The 22042-nt window shown below is 44.9% G+C and overlaps 1 protein-coding gene across 8 annotated transcripts in view; it reads right to left on the reverse strand.

Moving 5' to 3' along the window:
- LOC119800732 (myomegalin-like) overlaps positions 1-22042 on the reverse strand; it is a 184366-nt gene that overhangs the window by 41367 nt on the left and 120957 nt on the right. For all 8 annotated transcript variants that reach the window (XM_038310930.1, XM_038310929.1, XM_038310932.1 and 5 more), the window contains 16 exons: positions 21119-21265; positions 20043-20162; positions 19745-19837; positions 19425-19637; positions 18806-18964; positions 17942-18055; positions 17649-17786; positions 16790-16969; positions 15461-15655; positions 13005-13169; positions 12768-12849; positions 11995-12086; positions 10598-10714; positions 10287-10424; positions 9560-9672; positions 8193-8320 (listed from right to left, as the gene is read on the reverse strand). In XM_038310930.1, coding sequence (XP_038166858.1) covers positions 8193-8320; positions 9560-9672; positions 10287-10424; positions 10598-10714; positions 11995-12086; positions 12768-12849; positions 13005-13169; positions 15461-15655; positions 16790-16969; positions 17649-17786; positions 17942-18055; positions 18806-18964; positions 19425-19637; positions 19745-19837; positions 20043-20162; positions 21119-21265 — 2194 coding nt within the window. The remainder of the gene's footprint in view (positions 1-8192; positions 8321-9559; positions 9673-10286; positions 10425-10597; positions 10715-11994; positions 12087-12767; positions 12850-13004; positions 13170-15460; positions 15656-16789; positions 16970-17648; positions 17787-17941; positions 18056-18805; positions 18965-19424; positions 19638-19744; positions 19838-20042; positions 20163-21118; positions 21266-22042) is intronic.

The following is a 22042-nucleotide window of genomic DNA, read 5'->3' on the forward strand; positions in this document are numbered from 1 at the left end:
GATTCTCTGCAGTGAAACCACCGACCAGGAGGCACTCAGCATCTTTAGACTCCACCTGAGCCAGCGTACAGCAAGACTTTCCAACTACTCCCTTGAAGGTCAGAACCATCTCCCCCAGAGTCCCAGTTAGAGGGGAATGAACATGATCCCTGAGCTTGAGCTACTTTGGAAGCCTGCTAGATCCAGGATGCCAGGTCATTGATGACTTCTGTATCATATTATACTTATTTTTGGAAAGTTTGTCCCTGGCCAACAGTAGAGATAACATTTCTTTCCCTGCAAAGAAAATGAACATCCTCTCTGAGTGACAGATGAAGAAAATAACTTTTCTCACTGTCCCCCTTGGAGGTGGAAAGTGACTCTGAGGGTCAGGAAGCTCCGTGAGGGCAGCATTCCCATGTCCTTCCCGCTGGGCTGTGGGTTGCTCCATGCTGGCTCCGTATCCCTAAGCCATCCCTGCACTGGGTTCCAGGAGTTAAATTAGGGGGCTTTCTGCTGTCAGAACCACATTTCTACTGCTCCCTCTTTAAACCACTGGAAGGGGACCAGAGACTTTGCTTCTGGTTTGGTCAGAAATTACAGACAAAAGAAGAATATCCCCACCTGCCCCAACTGTCTGTTACTTGGAGGTTTTGTTTCTTTCTTCCTTGATGGAGCTGAGAGCTACTCTGCTTTTGCTGAAACTGAAAAGGCTGGAAAATGTGTTTTGAGAATGAAGCCAAAAATCAACAAGGGAATGGAATGAGTATGTTGTCTCACGCAAGGTCCTATTTGGAAGCTACCACTAGATATCTCTCTTTCTGTTACAACTTCCATTTTCTAATGAATGAAAAGAATTTTTTTTAGGGCTAGCATGTGACTCAGCGTTAACAGTATTTGCCCAGCAAAGACTTGGGTTTGATCCCAGGCACCACACGAAACCAGGCCTTGGTGTCACACGTCTGTAACCCCAGTACTTGAAGGTGGAAGCAGGATCATCAGGAGGTGAAGCTCTTTCTCGGATACAGAGTGAGTTTAAGGCCAGTGAGACCCTGCCCCTCTTCTTAGAAAAACAAAAGAATTTTGTTTTGTGAAGGATTCTCTTTTATAACCCTTTTTGTAAGGCAATAGAAGACTACTTTCTTAACTATCTTGGGAGAGTTTAACTTTTTAAATGGAAGAGACTCAACACCTTTAAAACTGATCATAGGCTCATTTTTGGTAATGTATGAGATTCTCTATGAGCTAGTTTCTGCCTGTTTCCAATAACCTTGCTTCCTCTGAGATGGAGTTTTACTCGGAAAGACATAGACATGATGGGAATATTATCAGACACTGAGTCCTCAGTGGAGGCCCCAGTGTGTTTCTTGGAAGCACCTAGGCTCCGAAGCACACGAAATGGGGGTGATGCCACCGTGGTCCATGGGTAGTTAGTTGTCTTCTACCAGCTATATGATTTTTACAAAGTACACAGAAAATACAAGAGCTCTCTAAAGGGAAGTGAAATTCGTGAGCTGAGAGTGTTCTTATCCGTGAGGCCGACACTCACGTCTGTGGGGTCGGGGTCTTTCAACTGAAGATGGTGTGGTGACAAAGAGCGTGGACTCTGGTGCCAGAGCATCTGCTACAACCTGCTTTTGTCACTAGTTGTGTGACTTTAATTAGGGTTGGTGAAGCTATCTGTTCCAGGCAGCTGCTGCAAACTTCAAACAACTTTGGACTTCAAAAAGTTTGCTGCTGCTGCGTGCTGGTGCTTAGAGCAGCGCTTGGCCTGCTGTGCAGTCAGTAGGTCTTACCCGGCAACAGTATCGTTTTGCTGTTGCTGGTGAACTGAGGAGGACCTTGTGCTAGGAGGTTCAGGGCTAGCAAGCTGAAGGCCACAGAGCCTAACTAAATAAAGGCAGCAGAGCAAAGCGTTTATCCTGATGGCATTGGCTTTACCTGTCAGTCTTTCCTTCTGAATTCCTGCTTCATAAGACAAGAAGGAAAGTCCGGGCCATCAGGGATACAGGGTGATCCCTTCTGGAATGCTGCCACTGCCATCATCAGATTAGAACTGTCTTGAAATGCTACTATGCACGAATAGCTTTAAAGGAAACTTTATACACTTTCCTTTTAATTCTTAGTCATATGAAAACTGGGTAGGGTCAAGGTATTCTCTCCAAATTCTACCCTATGGCTATTATTCCCCTTAAGTTATTTATTTATATGTGAACAGCAACTTCGAACATGGCAGGGCTCACAGGAAACTTATCTTGAAAATAGATTTAAAGAGTTGAAGCTCACAGTCTGAGTAAGTTTGCAGGCCAGTTCTTTCCCAGAGGAAGCCGTCTCCGGTCTACCTTACTTTCGTCCCCGGGGGTGCTCTGCTGTGTGTTCAATATCGGAACACTCACATTCTCACCCCGTGAACCAGGTCTCTCTGGCTCAGTAGTATGATGCTGGATGAGAATCAGAGACAACAGCTCTCTCTATAAAGCTTCAGTTTCCTCTACATTCATTCCCTTCAGGACTGTATTCACGTCAAGAGACGCTACATTCTCCTTAGACAGTGGAGCGCTTCTGTCTTTCAAATGCAATGTTTCCTAATAGCGCCGTCCAGTGTGGAGATCATTAAGGAAAAAGCTGTGCTAAGTGACGGGAAAGGAAATTATAATCCGAATGACTTTCCAGGGCACACAATCTCAATAGGACGTTAATGTCTACTTCCCCAAAAGATTGTTTATTCAATGTTTCACCTCTCTTAAACTGCCCCGGACATGGACAAATTAGGGCCATCCTGGGAAGCTCAAGCTCACATCTGTCCTATCAAGTGATTCTATCACGTCAAGGAATTCTCCCTGTTCGTGGTGTCTTTTCTTCATTTCATTAAAGATGGCACTGCCCACCATAGCCACTGACCCTCAAATCGGCCTGCATTTACTACTTTTCTTCAGTAAGGAGAGCAAGAAGATATGTTTAAGGCTTAGCAAGCCCATTTCATGATATGGGTAAGTACTATGTTGTTTCTTTGGTCTCACTTTCTTGGGACGATAAAAAATTCAGATTTCCTCTTCTTTAGTGAAATATGCATGCATGGGGTCTGGTTTTGACTTGGAACTTTAGTGCAATGATCAACAGACTGACTCCTATACAGGAAAAGAAAAAGAGGATATGAGCTTCCGCTAACTTTTCTCCTAAGTCTTTAAGAATGAAACCAAATAGCTTCTGTTGACCTTTGATACTTTTATTGGATCAGTAACAAGTTTTGATGTGTCTCAACTAAATTAGCTGATTTCCCAACATACATATAAAAAGCACAGGCTTCACAGCACAGATATTTACAGTTTAACAGCACAGTTCCATGGAGAATGAACTTAGAGAAAATAAGCAGCTTAATTGGTGAGAAAAGTCCTGGAAGTGAGGGCCACGGGTCTGATCATGTAATGTACACTTCTTTCTTCATCTCAAGTTGCTGTGAATCCCCCTTCCTCAGTACCCCACAAAATTTCACGTGACGAAAGCAAGCAACATTGCTTTCATTATCAAATAACACCTTGAACTCAGGAATGTGTGGCCTACGGAGCACATGTGTCTATGCACATGCTTCTAAGGTGTTTGGGGTGAACAGTCACTCTCTAGTGCAGTGACAGCTGCACAAAGCAGGCCCGTGCCACTAACAGCAAACCTACCGGCCTCTGTCAAAGTCTAGAGAGCAGAGCCCATGCGTCTAACAGTCCTGTGCCCCAGATCACTTTGGACTAGACGTTTTGTGAAACTCTCAAACATTCTATTTTATTCTTTCAGCTTTAGCGTAAGGAAGGTGGTATAATAGAGACTTTAGCTTCAGGAATTTGGTTTTAAACAATGAAAAAAGAAACTAACATGAGTGTATCGCTTTGTAAGTTAAATTAGTCTTACCTGACATCTGGTAAAACTTGTTGGACATACAGCTTTCGATTTCCTTTGCATTTCTTTCTCTGTTGGTGATAAATTCTAATGCAATTTTTATTGGGCAAATGCATCCTGGCTTGTGCGATTATATAGGAAAAAATGAAGACTTACCTTCTGTCAGTACGCAAGAGTACATAAAAGGTAATACGTTTATTTTCTAATTCTAATTCTAATTCTTGTTACAAATAGCAAGGGAAGCCACTTCAATTCAAGTGCGGTGAGATTTGAAACTCTTACCCTAGAGAAGTCGTTGCCATGTTCAACCTACTCCTACATCCTCGGTTTTACTTTACTGAAGTGGCACAGGTGGACTTTACCCTTGCGGATGCTCTTCTTTAGAGTATAAATGGGTCTCTACTACCATAAGGAGCCCCTGTCTAAGAGAAACGAGAAAATGTGTGCTTGCATCTCACAAGATGCTAGTCTCTATACAGGAAAACTAATCCCCTTCATTCTGCTATGCAGTCTTTAAGCATAGAGTTACAGCATGGCTCTAAGGACATAGGAAGTCTTTCTCCTTCTCCTGCAGGTCACTGCCAATGACCCTTGCTGAGGAGACAGCTGAGGGTTTTCAGGAGTTTCAAATGTGATGACTTTGCGACTCCTATAAAAAGGAGAAAGTTGCCGCAGGAGTTCTCTGTGTAGTAAGCCTGGTTTTTAGAACTGCGGCATTTGGAGGAATGCCTGGACAATGGGCTCAGATCTCTGCAAGAACAGCTCGAGGAAAGCCAAAGCAGGAGAGTGTTTGCAGCTTGGCTTAACGGAGGTCAGGCAGCCAATTCAGTTTTACTCCTGAGAAAGGGGCAGGTGGCAGTGCAGTGTGACCTGCCACTTCTCTCCCTCACCCTGAGATTCCAATGTGAGGTCAGAGACCAGAGAGAGAGCTGAATCAACTTTCTTGAACTGTTTTGAAGCTGTAAGCACAGCCCTTACAATCGATACTGAACTAGGAGCACAAACAAGCATACATGTGGTAGCACTATCTCCTCCACAGATGCCACTTACACATGTAAACCGTGTAAGTCCTATCTACAAAACCCTCTGAGGAGACTATGCCTGTGGAAATCCTCCCCGGGTTTTGATTTTTTTTTCTCCTTAATAGGTCTCTTTCTACCTGTAATATAGCTGAAAGCTTTCCCCACAATCAGCAGTGGTAAAAACATTGCCTGCTTCTATACCTGAACGAAGAGCTGTGGGTAAGGAGGCGGATGAGGCAGAAGTCGGGGAGATGCAAAACATTCATCGTGCCGAAGTAGGGTGGCATATTAAAACAGCTCAACTATTCCTTTCCAGAAATTATAACTTGGCTGAATTGCTTTAAAAACAATAGAACATCAGAAAGATGTTGAGCACTAGAAGCTTACCAACAATCAGATTTCAATATGATTTAAACCTGTGGTAGAGGGTGTAAGCTCAGTGGGACAGTACCTCACTAGCATGTACAAAGCTCTGGGTTCGAGCCCCCAAATCAAATATACAGCAACAAAAAAGTCTAAGTTAGGAGAGAGTTTGGAGAAAGCATTTTAGAAGGACTTTCATTTTATTCCTTAACCAAACTTTCCTGGAACCCCGTTTTCAACTCAATAGTTCCCCAAACTAGACTTGTCTACTTGACCCATTAGAACCATTACTCTGCAGATTTTCCCCACTATTTAAAAGGAAATCTGAGACAAATGAAATCTATCAATAATGGATTTTTTTTTTAAATTAAAGTTCGATGCTTCTAAATAAGCAAAGCCCATGGGAAAATCTACTTCGTGGTTTTTTTCTTTCAAGGAAGTTTTTATTGAAGCACAAGCTTCTACAAGTACATGGCGCTTTAAATCTAAGTTTATTGAAAGGTTCTTAAAAGTCCCGACAAAGGCAAACAAATGCAGCTAACAATCTGTGCTCCTACAGAGGAATGGAGATTCGAACATGTGAATCCATTAAAGCAACGACGTAGAGCATCACAGTACCATCCACCTGTGGCTTACACACGACAATTCCTAAGAATTGTGTCCTATAACCAGATGTCAAACCACTGCACAAGCATGTGGGCCCAGCACATTCTCTCCAGGCAGCACAGTCCCCAGCCTCGCTCTAGCATCAAGGCCAGAAAGTTAGTACCAGATTTTAGTCACATTTACGGAATCAATAACAATTTACCCGTCTATCAACCTGCTCTTGTTAGAGGTTGACAGATGGACTAATTATTAACAGACATTGATCACTGGGAACCCTCAGAACCCAAGAGTCACCTACAGTTGAAACTTAATAGCAGCTTTGCAAAACCTTGTTGGTCTGATAGTAAACACATCTCCTAATAGCCCTGTGATGGACTGACAGACTAGTCTTTGACTGACCTGTCTATAGCTGAGCTCTATTTGCTCTATTTCCCTCTTCCCTATTTGCTAGTTACATGAAGTTTCATGCAGGCAGGCCTTAAAACCTCTTAAAACAAGGGGACTAAGAAAATCAGATGGTTTTGTTTATACAAACATCCTCTATCGTTCCTATCAAATGATTCCTTTTCCCCCTAACGGCTGGCTGTTAAAACTGAAATAGCACATCCGTTATAAGGAAGGCCATGACTGTCAATCTTTGTGAACTACTTCACCAGAAGACTCCAGGGTGTTTCTCTGGTAGAATACTCTCCTCCTGTCCACTTCAGGTTGACTAACGCTCATCTGCTACAGACACAGCTGAGGTGACGGAATCTCAGAGAGAATTTAGAATGTAACACAGCAGCATGGCAGCACATGGATGTGAAGTGCCAGGTCAAAAGGAAGGAAAAGGAAAAACCGTGTACTCGGTCTAGCTTCGGAAGGGGACTCAGTCTTTCTTAGGATGCTGGAAAGCCTGAATTATGTTCCCTCAGTACCATCTTCAGAGGAGCTGAAACCTTAGCTTCTCCTCTAGGAACTCCATACTTTAAGCAGTAGGAAACCTTATGGTGCAGAATCCACAGCCCCTGAGTAACCTGTTCCTTTTCATTTTCCTGACATGTAAGATGCTAGAGACGAAATATGAAGCTCCCTTTCTCTAGCTGTTTTGTTGTTTTAAGAAAGTAGAGGTGGTGACTAAATCCTACACACGGACCTCTGGTTTTCCTTCTGAATGACTCGGGCACATTCGCACCCACAGAACTCCTTCCTCTCATATGAGGACATACATACACCAAGCAGGGGTAAGTAGAGGACACACCTGTGTCACCTCCAAATGAGGATCTAGAAACGAACTTTTCTCTGATGCTGGGACACAGAAAAACGCTGCTTTAAAGGGTACTGACAGGTGGGAGAGATGGCCATGCCTCTAATCTAGCACCCAGAAGGCAGAAGCAGGTGCATCTTTATGAGTTCAAAGCCAGTCTGGTCTACACAGCACATTCCAGGCCAGCCACAGTGAGACCTTACATCAAAAAACAAACAAACAAAACAACAAAACCCAAAACAAAACAAAACATGGGGGAAGGGCGGGAAACACCGCATAGACTGCTATCTTTCTCCCTAGGGAATTCGGATTCGGAAGCCCTCCTCTAGAGTCAAGCTCTGACTAAAGGCCATGCCTGTGGCTTACAGAAGCCCTAGGCCAGTGAGGAGCAAGAATGTTACAGACTTTTATAGACTAGAACTTAGAGTCCTCTAATCTGATCTCATCTGTGACTCTCAACAGTCAACTCTGAAGCAGCCTTAGAGAACAGGATTTAACGTAAACACTTTTATGGTCTCAGCTCCTTAACTTAGCCTAAGTCCACTCTCCTGGTTCTGATTATCCTTAGTACGGCTACACCTCTCCCCAAAGCCGCTCTATGAGCTCTCAATCTCTCCCTAAATCTGAAACTTACTCTATTTCTTTATTTGGTCAAAAATTGCTTTCAGAGAGCAGGATTTGACTGGATGGCAAAAATAATACACACACATGCATTTTATGACATGATATGGGACATGTGGAATGGGTGGTGAGATGGGGTGGGGGGATAAACTTTATTGGCCCGCGGAAGGGGTAAAGGAATGAGCAGAGGCTAGGGGGAAGGGTGGGTGGCTATGGGAATTAAAATGGAATGATTTAGGGTGTGCAGGTATCCTTCATGACCTCCATGTGTAACGGAGACAGCAGCGCAGTGAAGCTCGGGGACACTACGGTGACTTCCCTTTGCAGAAGCCGCGAGTGACCACAATCCTACCATTAGTAAGTCACCACGCTTTAGTGTGAACAGGGTTCCATCCCGGCTGCAGTGTGACCCGCCAGTGCTCAGAAGGCATGCTTGTGATGGACTTGCACGCTTTCCAGTTCCCCACCTCCAATGGCGGACAGGCTCTCCAGTCTGTTTAAGCGCTCCAGGCTTCTTCCGAGAACTTCTTCTAGCCGGCTGCGTAATGCCTGGGCCCCTTCCAGTTCCACCTGCAGAGTTCGGTCTCTCTCAGAGCTGATTAAACATGCCACATGGAAGGAAAATGGGTTAGCCATCAAGTATAGGAGTCCGCATGTTCCCAAAGAGCCGTCTGTGCTGCTTGGGCCACCAGACTTCAACTGGTCTCAAAGGCGAGGGTTAAGTGAACAAGTGTAGCTTTTGTGCGGCACCTGTGTTCGCTGCTGGAGAAGCAAGGCCTGCACCTTTCTGTAAAGCTGGTCCCTTGAGCTATACCCACACAAATATATAGCACATCCCTACACCAACAGAAGGGAAATGTTATGTGAACTGGGTCCTGCATGAGCTGAGGGCTGGAGAGAGCTGTTTTCGCATCTGTACCAAACTGGCAATGCTCCCAGTGAAAGCAGTTCAAAGGCGGGGCATTCCAGATGTTCAGAGGCAGCACCAGAAAGTGGTCTTACCACCTTCCCCTGCTTTCCCTTTCTTGAGGTGGAAATAAAGCACTTCTAAAGCCAATGAGAAATTACAGGAAACCGAATAATAATAATAATAATAACAACAACAACAACAACAACAACTACAATAACAACAATAAATGTAGAAAAGACAGAGGCCAGGAAGGAAGGCAAGAAAAAAGTGGAGGTGCTCTGAATGAGTCATAAAGATATAGCAAATGTAAATTAAAATTGAGAACTGTGATTCTGGGTGGATCTGCCACCATAACAAATACATGTTTTATTTTTTTTAAGATTTGTTTATTTTATACAGTATTCTGCCTGCATGTTTAACAACAGGCCTGAAGAGGGCACCAGAGCTTATTATAGATGGTTATGAGCTACTATGTGGTTGCTGGAAATTGAACTCAAGACCTTTGGAAGAAGTCAGTGCTCTTAACCACTGAGCCATCTCTCCAGCCCCATTCTTTGTCGCCATTAACCTAGTGTTAGCACACTGACAACCTTACTGATCATAGAAGAGCAGGCTTCAGCAGAACATGGCGCAGAAATGGAAAGGAGCCCACAGAGAGTGCTCACTGTACACAAGGCACTGCCAAACCCCGACCTGTCTTCTCGGGTAACCTTTGCAGTAACAATGGGAAATCCCATTTCTAATTTAAGATTCACACCCCGAGGCTCAGGTCAAGCCATACAACAAATCACAAGGTGGGTAACTTCCTATTTCCTCCTCTTTGGTACTGTAAACATCTGTTTATCATAAACCTGATAAAAAAAAATGAAAGAGGGAAACAGAAGGAAAGCTGAAGGTCAGTGAGCCAGGCGGCCCCTCTCTTACTTCTCCGGATGAGCATGGAACTTGACCAGGCTGCTGTACAGCTGCCTCTCGGCTTGCAGGGCCTCGTTGAGCCGACTCCGTTCATCTACCAGTCCTTCTAGCATCAGCAGCAGCTAAGGAAGAGAGAGGCAGCAATGTGGGAGGAGCAAAGTGAGACACAGAGCCACAGGAAATCCTGAGAGACAAATCACGGGGTTAGCGCACACGGTGACCGACTGTCAGTGTATTGCTTCAGCTTTCAGAGCTTTCAAGTCGACATTACACCTGTTAGCATTTTATCCCTAAAAACTATCAGTCGAGTTCACACATGGGAGCGAGAACTGAGGGAGGGAGAGGGAGAGTCTAGAGAAAGGGAAGGGTCTAAGATGGAAGGCTGCAGGAAGGCTGCAGGAAGGGTGGATGATAACAACTTAGCGCTCTTTCTGAAGCCCTTCCACTCGGTACTCACTGAGCAGCTCCACGCTCTCGCACACGCTGGTCTAGGTCTAGGGGAAAGCTTAGGAAAGACACTCCCCATCCAGAGCCGTAAGCCATGCTGAAGACGAGCCGTGGAACGTGTAGCCGGCAGAGAGAGCAGTCAGGGGTGCCAGACTGGAGTGAGGTGGGTAGGGAGAGGGCCATGCAGACAGGTACACAGGCGAGGCACACAGACTTTCTGAAGACTCTGTACCGAGGAGCTTAGATACGGGGGAGAAGCTACAGAGGATCCTGTGTCCCAAGAACTCACCTGTTGTCTCTGGTTTCCCGAAACTTCCTGACCTTGGGGTTCTACTGAAGCAACTTTTTCCCGAAGAAGTAAGACTTCTTGGGTCAGACGTTCTATGGCTGGGATGTCTTCAGGATCGACGAGCTGCATTTGCAGATCCTAGAAAAAAATAGAAGCAAACATGAAAACTGTGATGACATCACACAGCAGAGGGGCGAGGGGCAGATCCTTCTGCTCTAGTTCAAGGCCAGAGAATTCAGTATCCTGCGCGAGGATGCCCTACAGCTAGCTGAGGCGTACACTACTCCAGGTTTTGAAAAGCTCTGAAAGACCTTTATGAGGTCTTCTTTGATCTGTATGTTCCTGGTCAGCGACTCCAAGTCAGCAGCCTGCACCTGCAGCTCATCCTCTTGTACAGCTATCATCGACTGTAGAGCAGACAGTTCTATCTGTGGAGAGAAAAACCAACAGGAGAGGAGAACGCTGTCTCACGGCATATTACAATCAGTCAGAAACACAAGAGGGAACTGAAAAAATAGTGCCGTGGGTCAAATCGATAAAACATGAGTGTGCAATCAAAGGATACTCTAAAAGAAACCATAAGAATGTTTTCAATGTCTTCTATTACTATAAATAATGAATTTAATTAATGGGGTCACTGGGATATAGAAAAGTGGTTACAACTAGCAGAAGCAAGAAGAAAAGCTGTTAATTTTATGTAAATATTTCAGGTAATACATGAAAACATGGTGGATTTAGAATGCCTGTATTTTATACTGCTTAATGAATTCCTAAGGTATTGAGCAGCTATAGCTGCTGACACCAGCAGGGATCACCAAACTACAGGCCTCCTGGTGAAGAGCATCCTGCTACTACAAAGGAACTTCACCGTCAGTCAGCACAATATGTAGATGAAGCTTTCTGTCCTGCCTGGTCCTGCAGCTATTCAGTCCCAAAGAAACACACAGAGGCTTTTATATTAATTATAAACTGTTTGGACTATTAGCTCAGGCTTATTATTACTAGCTCTTACAACTTAAATTAACCCATAATTCTTACCTATGTTTAGCCATGTGGATTGGTACCTTTTTTCAGTGAGGCATTCTCATCTCGCTTCCTCTGTGTCTGGCTGGTAACTGACTCTCTGCCTTTCCTCTTCCCAGAATTCTCCTAGTCTGGTTGCCCTGCCTATACTTCCTGCCTGGCTACTGGCCAATCAGCATTTTAAGACTTGAATTTAAGTCTCAGCTTGGGCATTATGATGAGACCCCACATTTTTGTTAAAAAAAAAAAGTGACTATTTCCTATTAGTGATGATACCACCCGTTTCACCTGACCAGCACAGAGCACATGAAGGGTGCTCAGTGCACAGCATTGCTCTTGCTCACCTGCCTCCTGTTTACTGTTTGCAGAGTTCATGCATCCGACACCGTCATTTTAGACAGGAGCTACACAACACTTTCTGTTTGGCAAAAGTGCTTTACAATTATTTTATTTTGCTTACCAAGAGGAGGAAGAAGCAAAAAGATCGGATGCTTCCATGGCAGTGAAAGCATCTTGTTGAGGTGATGAAGTCATACAACAATTTGTGTTCCTCTCCAAAAAGAAGGAAGGCATCTCTTGCATTTGGAGCCAGGTATTATATATGGAGAATTGGAATGTCTAAAGTAGAAATCAGTTTGAAAGAAACAACAGGAACCCATGGACTGGTCTTCACTAACAACCTTACCTGGCTTTCTCTTTCTTTTTTAGCCATGAGCTCGAGTTCCTCCTTGGCATTACTCAGTTCCTTCTCCAGCCCCGCAACTGTGTCTGAGTCTCCTGAAATGAAGGCACAGCATGACTTTGAATCACTGAAACATGCTGTGAGCTCTGCTGCCCTGCAGCACTTAAAGAATGGATGAACCTGCTTTAATGTGTAACAATATTTATAATAAAAACCCCACAATCAATCTATAGGCTAAAAAGAATGAATGGAATAGACTTTCACACATTCGTCCAGCAGACTACACTATACAGCTGAGAAAAGATGAGAATGAAGTTGCTGAACATTTGGATTTCAATGATACTAAATATAGATGTAAAAGAATGCATTTAGTAGGCGAAGAAGGAAATGACACACCCATCCATATACACATGTAAATCACCCGCTTACTTTTTTAAAACATTCAAAGGAGGACAACCCAGAAACGAAACTTATTACACTCAGGGAGTGCGTAGAAACGAGAGAAACAGGGATATAGATGGGCTTCTGAGTATACCTTTTTATATATTTAATTTCTGAAGTTAACATTTAATTTTTAATATGTAAGGTGGTCTAACAATGAGTTAAAGAAATAAAAAGGTTTGGACAGTTTTTCGTAGAAGTGATGAGTCTCCAGATTTCAGGGGACTCCAGACTGGTTTTCTGAACTATCATGATGTGTTCTGGCTGAATCTACTCAACAGCAAATGGGCACGGAAAAGCTACAGGAATCCTCTCAAAGCAGAACTGGTGCTCACCTAACGTGGACCTGGGCATGCTGGCATCCTCCCTAGCAGTCAGCGAGGTGCTATCGTCTCCAGAGGGCATCTGCATGGAACTCTGTAAAGTGGAAGGGTTGTGGGGTTTAGAAAGACATAGGGACTACGACCACAGTGACAGACTGAGCAGTCTCACTAAAATGCCCAAACTGCTGCCTCGAATGTAAAAAGGAAATGCAGTTGCCATGAATATCTACGTGAGTCTACAGTTCTTACTTGATCAGTCTGATCTCCAAGGTGGGGGCCGACGAAAGCCACTTCAGCTTGCTGGTTTAAGAGGGGCGCCCGAGAGGGGCCAAGGTCTCTCCCTAAGTACTGGCGCAGGGCGTGTAATTCTGAGTTTCTTTCCAGGAAGGCTTGCGCAATTTTCTCTGCAGCAGCCTGGTAAGAAAGGAATCATAACAAACATTATTAGAAAGATATCACAGTAAAACAAATAAAACATTTTCAAAATTCTTTAAAGATTTATTTTTATTTTATGTGCATGATTGTTTTGCCTGCATGCATGTCTATGTACCGTGTGTGCAGTGTTTACAGAGGCTAGAGGAGGCCCTCTGGAACTGGAGTTACAGATGGCTATCAATCACCTGAAGGTTCTGGGAACTGCACCCAGGTCCTTTGCAAGAGTGCTCTAACTACTGAGCCATCTCTCTAGTACCCATGAAGTAAGTGCATTCAGTAAGTATATACTGAGTGCCCGTTCCTGGCAAGTCATGTTTGGGTACTTGGGATTTAGCATTCTTGTTGAGGAGGAGAAAACGGGAAAAACATAAGGGGATATATTAGGTAGCAGGAAGTGCATCGAGCAAAAATCAAGCATAGCAAAAGGGTTTGGAGAGTGGAGGGAGGGCTCCCCCCCCCCACTTTAAATAAAATTTGTATGTATGTATGTATGTATGTATGTATGTATGTATGTATGTATGGCAAATAAAAGCTGTATTTATTCAAGGCATGTAACAAGCTGCTTTGATACATGCGTGCACATTGTGGAAGGTCACTAATCAGTTCAGCCACCAGTCACGGTGTATGTCAGCAGGTAAACGGACTAGAGCTCCTAACCGAGACTCTGTGGCACTCACTCAGACTGAACATCCACGCCCTTTGCCCATGGGATTACATTTTAGATAGAGAGGCCAGTGTGATAAGGTCATGTTTGACAAAGAACTCAGCCATACAAATGTTTGGGTAAAAGGCAGTTGAGGTGGAAGAAGCAACTAGAGTAAAGGAAGTCATTTGTTAGTCCAGTTCTGCCCCAAATCTAGAGACCTTGGAGAACCTGTTTCACGATGTCTTATCTGGTCCAGTCGTGCTGTTTACTGTGCACACAATTCTGCCTGGGAAAGACTTTCTACTCCACTATTTTTCTTTAGAAATTCTGAGCAGAAAAGTTATTTCTGAGGGTCCCATAGGTTTTTGCTTTGTTCTGTTTTGTTTAAATAAGTGGTTGGTCCCAGTGAGAATGGGGATAGAGGAGAAAAGAGAACTTGGGACTGACTAACAAATATTATATAAATGTATGAAACTACCAACTGATAGAAAAAATTTAAACAATCAAACTAGCATATTTCTACCAGTTTTCTAAGGTGATGGTGATACACGGGGAAGACCTAGAAGTTATGTGTGACCATTAATGTACAGAAATGCATTTAAGGCTGGCAAGATGGTTCGGCAGGTGAAGGTGATTCCCATAGAAGTCCAGTGACCTGAATTTGATCCCTGGACCTCATGTAAAGGTAGCAAGAGAGAATGAACTCCACATAGCTGCTCTCTGATTTCCATCAATGTACCATTACGCATGTGCCTACACATGCATCATGCATATCATTATGTATACATACAATTGATGTGGGATTCCCCTCTGTATGCTGTGAATACCATTGATTAATAAAGAACTTCTTCGAGCCTATAGCAGAGCAGGGCAGAATAGAGGTAGGCAGGGAAGGCTGTAATGAATGCCGGGAGAAAGAAGGCGGAGTTAGTGAGAAGGCAATGAAGCCGCTGCCGGAGACAGATGTGTTGACGTGCTGAAACTTTGCTGGTAGGCCACAACCTCATGGTGATGCACAGATTAATGGAGATGGGTTAAACTAAGATATAAGAGTTAGCCAATAAGAAGCTAGAGCTAATGGGCCAAGCAGAGATTTAATTAATACAATTTCTGTGTGATTATTTCGGGGCTAAGCGGCTGGGAACCAATTAACGGCCTCCTCCAACATACAATCATAATTGTAAACTTTTAGGGGACTGAGATAATGAATTGGAACCATGTTAGCTAAATTATAGCACCAGCTGTCTCTGGGATGAAGCCAAAGCTGAGCTCCCCTCGCAACTTCTGAATGACAATTAAAAATACACATCTTCAGGATGGAAACTTTGGACTCTTTTGAGGTATGGACTATCACTCGAGTCCTGATAACTTAGATAGTATTTCAGAATCCCATTCCTCTTTCCCTCAAAACAATCAGAAGATTAAGAAAACAAAAATACTGGATATATGTATTGTCTAGGCTACTTTCCAGATGCAGTGTTCAAACCATTTCACTCAGACTGATGTAAGAACGGCCAAGTAGACTGTGGAGAGAGCAAGCCCAAGTCAGCAGCTCCAGACACTTCCTGTCTGCCGACCATGAGTGTAGCACAGGGTCCCTGTCTGGTTCTGCATCAGCGCTTACTTGGCTTGCCTGCTCCCTGGTGCTCATCGACTGGAGCAGCCCCTGGATCTCCATCTCATGCTCTGCAGCTTGTTTGCGCCGATCACGCAGAAGGTCCTGCAGCATCCTTTCTTTCTGCTGCAGGTGCTGGCACAGCTCCTCGGCTATCTCACTCTGACAGGGTTCGAGTTTGCTGAGTAGTGTTGCCCGGAGTTCCTAATGTGAAAGGGATGGCTGGCGTAAATTCCTGGAGGTCAGAATTTCCTCTGCCACGCACTGAAGGGGTTGTAAGAACCCACTATGATGTAATTACAAGATTCTTGGGGCCGGGCGGTGGTGGCGCACGCCTTTAATCCCAGCACTCGGGAGGCAGAGGCAGGCGGATCTCTGAGTTCGAGGCCAGCCTGGTCTACAAGAGCTAGCTCCAGGACAGGCTCTAGAAACTACAGGGAAACCCTGTCTCGAAAAACCAAAAAAAAAAAAAAAAGATTCTTGGGAACACTATAATGTATCCTTTGTGCCCCCAGGCCTAGCACAGGTCGATGACTGGAAGGCTGGACACACATACTCAGTGAACGAATATGAACACAGAAAAACACCTAGAATGGCAGCTTCACAATGATTTCTGAGAGAACAGTTTTCCCTATGCTTGGGCACATAACAGTTAAGGGAGGGTGCAGCAAAAGGCCACTCAGCTCATCTGCTTCCTCCGCAGCATAACTTTAGAGAGGGCTAATGGACTGAGGATCTGCTTGAGGGGCCACGCGACTCCTGCAAGCCCAAGCCCCTGCAAGCCTCTAATAGGAGACTGCAAGCTTGGAGCCAGCCTGGACATAAAGTGAGAAGGAAATGGTATTCGTGAGAAGAGTAATGCACTGCAGCTTCCAGTCTGCACAGACATACAGCAGACGGTGCTAAAACCGCGGAGCCCTGCTGGCTGGACTGAAGCGGCTCTGCAGCTCTGCCCTGCTGCTCTGACAAGTTACTTAGCCTCAAGCGCCTAGGTCTTTGCTTTCAAAGCAGAGTATGCCCTCACGGACTTGGGAGGATTCACTAAGTCCATTTCCATGAAGCTCTTAAAACAGTGCCTGACCCAGCAAGTACATCCTAACTATTATAATACAGATGTATTTTTAGATCTAATTAATTAATTCTCATACGGCTTCTCTGAGAGTGATAAATGACAAATGATAAATGATAAATGGCTAAGTTATGGTTGTAAAGAGAATTCAGGGAAAGGTAGTAGCTTGTCCAGGGACAGACTATAATTGAAGGCTTGGGTGGCTGGCTCTGGAGGCCTGGAGAGCGCTGCCTGAGCCTGAGCCTAGCATCCCTAAACCGAAGCCTTGCCTCCATTTCTTTGTCCTTGTTGCGCAGGGATGTCTGCAGCTGCTGGAGGGTACTCTCTTGTTCCTTCTGCCAGCGGCCAGACTTGGCTTCCAGTTCTGTCTTCAGCCACTGGAGGTTTTGACAGGTGGCAGTTAACTGCTCCAACTCCATGCCTTTGGCCCTCAGGAGACTCTCCATACTCTACAGGGACAGACACAGCAAACATAGCCAAAGGGGCATCCCGCACTCTCAGGATAAGAGAATTAGTCCCACTTTTAACTCACATCCACCTGTCCCTTTCGGTAAGAGAAGAAAACAGAATGTCAAAGCAGTATTTTCCTTTAATGTGGTTTACGGAGAGGTAAATACAGAATGTGTGCTACAATAGAGGACTGTGGGAGGGGCAGTTTCCCCAGGGAAAAAGTGAACGGCTTCTTTAATAACTGACAGACAGTAGCTACACAGGGTCTACAGTAAGTCTGCAAAAAAACTAAAAGTATGTGCTAAGAAAAGGAGCAGTCATATAATACATTAATACCTATATAAAATCAGTGAGAAAAACACAGTATAGAATATGTGTGTATATACATATCCCACAATGCTCACGGAAAAGCGTATGTGCATCTCCATATGGATACGCAAGGATGAGAAGTTAGAGCCACACAAATAGCACTCACCATGCAGTGCTCCCCAATAAGTCTATAATGTATAAAAGAGGCTTCGGAGCCTGCTCCCTACTGCCGGAGGAGGAATGAGTAAATGCTACGGGTCTTTGGCTTTGAAACTCTGGGTTTCAGAGAACAATGGAGCAGCGGATGCTTCAGGCCTAGAAAGCGACCGAGGGGGCTGGAGGAAGAAGCAAGTTGGATTTGGCTCTTACTTGCATGGTAGTTTCATTGGCGGACAGGACGCTACGCAGTCTCTCTAAATCATGGTCTCGCTCTCTCACCGCACGATGAAGCTGCTGCAATTCCTTGTCCTTCTCCTCTAGAGCGGAGAACTTCTCATCTATAGCCCGCTGCAAGGAAAGAAAGGCCCCTAAGTTCCGGGTTCGCTGAACTGGCCTTTAATCAAATGGGGAAGAGCAGAAAGCTGGAAACCCAAGGCTTTTCCATTTAGACACCAGCTGCAGCGAGCCCAATCGGCAGCACAGTGGGGGAGCTGGCTGCATACCTCCAGGTCGACGGCTCGGTCTTGTATCTGTTGCTGCATTTTCTCAAGCAACATCTCATTAGTTTCCAGAGTTTTGTCTGAGTTATCTCGATACTGTAGGAGTTCTTGAAATTCCTAATAAGACAAAAAAGGTTTTCCTTTATTCCTTTACCTCTTAGATGAATTTCTTCATTTCTTTCCTCAAGAAATTTGTTATTTAGCACACACATACAAAAAACTCAGAGATAATAGGCATGTAAATTGTTAATGATTCTACAAAAGACAAACAGGCGAGTAGTCTGCTCATGGAAACACAGGACACACTGCCTGACTCTGACTAAAGGTGTCAGATCTCACAAAAGATTTTGAGCTAGGCCTGGTGGAGCATCCCTGTAATCCCAGAACTCAGGAGGCAGAGGCAGGTAGATTTCTGTAAGTTAGAGGCCAGCCTGGGCTACAGAGTTTCAGGTCAGCGAGGGCCACATAGTCGGACCCTGTCCTAGAACAAAACAAAATCAGAGACAACACAAAGGTATCTCCCAAAGGAAGATGCGGCACGGGCCCAAAGCTCAGAGCAGGTAACTATTGATCGCGTCTCTCAGTGCCCCATTTGTCCCGAAAATTTTCATTCCGCCATTGAACTCTGTGGAAGAGCACATCTTGTGTCGTGTGACTCAGAGGTGGTCTGTCTGCTGAGCCCTGCCTCTGCGGATTACATGTGTACACACACAGCTATTGATTTGCTGGGGAGCGTGCCGCTTCATGGAATGCATGTTCTACTCACTGATGTGTTTCCAGCTCCAGCACTCACACGTGAGGCACAGGGCGGGCCTGGAGGCAGGCATATGAGAGCTCTAGAAACCTGGCTTGCATCTGAGAACTCACCCGGAGCAGCTGTTCTTTGAGACTCAGGCTTTGATGGAGGTGTTGGATGTTTTGTTCCCGGATTCGAATCTCATTGTATTTTTCCATCTCCAGAGCATGAATCTGTTGGTTCTTACTGTGCAGCTCTCCTTGGAGGTGTTGTAAAGCTTTTCGTAACTCCTGAAATAACAGATCCTCTTTAAAAGTAAGCTTCCCTCATGATCATTAGGTATGAAGGCCAGAATACTTTCAAGACAAGCAGGGCACCTGCCTATAATCCCAGCCTACAGAGAGCCCGAGGCAGAAGGATCTCAAATTGGCAGAAGGGTCTCAAATTCTTTCCTTAGCCACTCCTAATCACTGCAGTTGGAACATAAAGCTGCCTCTTTGGCAGTATTTGCCCCACTGAAATTCTGTCATGTGACTGCTTCTCCTATTAAACTCAATAATTTAAGAGGCAGAGTCTCTGATGTTCACCTTTGTGTTTCTAGGACACAGTCTGCTCACCTGGTACATGACCCAGGGGCAACAAATACTGAACTAAATTAGACAAGCAAATGACTCACGGGTTCAGGTTCAGCACAAACCGTCCTGCCAGGCAAAGTCAGCATTGGGAGCTATAAACCGGTAAATGATTTACCTGGTTGTGTTTCCAAGATGCTTCCTTCTGCTGCTCTCTCTCCTGTGCTGCAGCCTCGACAAACTGCATGCATCGCTTGACATCAGCCAGTTGCAGCTCTTTCTGGCGCAGCAGCCTCTGGAGCTTCTGGATTTCAAGCTGGCTGCAGAACAGGGCACTCTGAAGATCAAGCAGGGCCACCTGTTGCTGACTTGGGGCACCGCCCTCTGAGCCCTGAAAAGAGCAGAATCCTAATCACAATCACGAGGAGGAAAGTCCTGAGAGAACTGTGCAACCCAGGCGACTCCAGCCCTGCCTGCGGCCCTCAGGCCCTCACGTACATGGAGCTGTCCGAGCTGGCTTTGGTGCAGCATTTCTCGAAGCTTCGCCATTGTGCCATTTTGACCTTCAATCACCTGGTACAGCTCCTCGGTCTGAAAACGAGAGAGGATAGCACCCCCGTGTTAGCCAACTGCATATAAATTACATTATCGCTCCTGTACAGATGCTAGTAAACGAATCATTCCAAATACTTAAGGGGACCGTTTCCCATGATAAGGCTTGCTAGTCAGACAGGGGTGACTTCTACAGATGAGATGACCTGTTTCCCACGGGTCTGTGATCATATAACATTTTTACCTCATTTTGCTTGCTTTTTAGCGATTCCTTGAGGCTTTGAATCGTCACGTCTTGCTTCTGGGATGACTCCTGCACAGATTTTAGCTCACAGCTCATTTCATTCAGCTTCTCTTCAAGAATCTAAATTCAGCAGAAAAACTCTGTTAGCTCCTTGAAGGCTTTTAACCTTGAGGGCCAGCAACCTGTCCTGAACATCTCGGGTTTCAAGAAAGTCTTAGGGCATGCTTGTCCCCTTCTCATACACAGTGAGCATGAGAGTCTGACTATGAAGAGAGGCACAAAGATGAACTGCTTCCCTCACTGCTCACACACCTCGGTGCCCATGCACTCACTGCACATTCCTCATGCTGACAACCATACTATTCTTTCGGCCCTTCTACAGAACCAAGGAGTGCAGGTATTCAGGAGCCCTCTTGGGACAATTGCCTTGCAGGCAGACAAAATCTATGCGCTATAGAGGAACAAGAAGTTACACTAAAATCAAAAGCACAAGCTTCCAGTGTCAGAGCCTTGCCATGGAGTTATGGATTACAGAGATGGCCTAATCTCATTCCTAGATGGCATCAGAAATTGGGGTATGTATGGAACAAGTTAAAACCCTGATAAGAAGCAAAGGGAAGGGCTGAGCAAGCTATGAGGACCTGAGTTTGGACCTAGCAGCCACATAAGAAGCCAGGCTTGGAAGGTGTGTGCTTGCAATCCTAACTCTGGGAAGGTGGAAACAGAAGGGTCCCTGAGCTTGCCAGCCAGCCAACCTAGCCTAATTTTCAAGCCCCGGGTCCCAGAGAAAGACTATGTCTCCCAAGTAGCTCAAGGTAGACAGCTCTTGGAGAATAACCCCTGAGACTGACCTCTGGTCCTCACATGCACACATGTGCAACCAAATGCATACCTACTGTATACATGCAACTCACACATACACGTACAAGAACGTACAAGAAAGGACATAAAGATACAAGTGTACAACTGTCCTTTTAAATAAACTATATGCCCTGAGAACTGGGGATGCTACAGCATTCATCTCCCAAGTCCTACGCAGGATGATGGAGCTGGGCTAGAGCCAGTTCTGACCATACCTTGTTGGTGGCCTCTGTTTGCTGGACTTTGTCCTGGAGTTCTTCCAAGCGGGAGTCAGACATAGATTGATCAGTAGTAACAGGCTGGGTTACGGCGGTCCCGTCTGAGTCCAGCTTTTGTTGCTTAGGTAACTTTACAGGATGGGGCTAGGAGGCAGCAGGGAGACAATCACACTGAGTGAATGCGGTCAATAACACATTCGATTTTCACATTCAAACTGGGCCTCCTTTTTCCGAGAGCACTCTTAGCAAGCAGCAGGACTGTCTTCAGGAAGTCACCTGGTGATTCGTGCAGCAGCTATGGCTTCCAGGCATCTGAAACTGCCATCCCTACTAGGCTCCTTGTTGTCCCCACTCTGCCCATTCTCACCGACACTGCTTGGTCAGGGAAGGCGAATAACGCAGAATTGAAAGAAAGGGGGGCACTTAAAAATGGACAGGGTTATGACAATCAAATATTTGCTTTAACTATGAAATTAACAAAGGCATCGAAGGGTTAAAGTTATATTCCAATTACCTACCCTATAACAAGCCTGTTTTCACTGTTAGAAAATGTGCAGCCCTTTTAAAATATGGGCTATACCATAGGAAACAGCGTTTCTGGCCACCAAATCGCCTTCATCTACAGCTGATAAGAGACATCCTTGTCCTTAAGAAATACATGTGAGGACATCTACAATAAATGGAAAAATCTATAACTATTAACAATTCTCACTTGTTTGCAAAGCAAAATGTGGCAAAACAGCAGGTAAATCCAGGTCTCTGTAAATCAAAGTCATTAAAAATGAAGGGGGAAAATGAAAATAACAACATAACCATAACAGTCTAGAAGGACATGCGCTTTCTAAGAAGCCATCCAACTCTGCCTGAAGACAGCGATGAGCTAAAATATTGGATACCTAAGAAATTCGTGGCATGAAATCC

The sequence above is a fragment of the Arvicola amphibius genome, chromosome 14 (assembly GCF_903992535.2).
Source record: "Arvicola amphibius chromosome 14, mArvAmp1.2, whole genome shotgun sequence".
NCBI classification, from domain to species: domain Eukaryota; kingdom Metazoa; phylum Chordata; class Mammalia; order Rodentia; family Cricetidae; genus Arvicola; species Arvicola amphibius.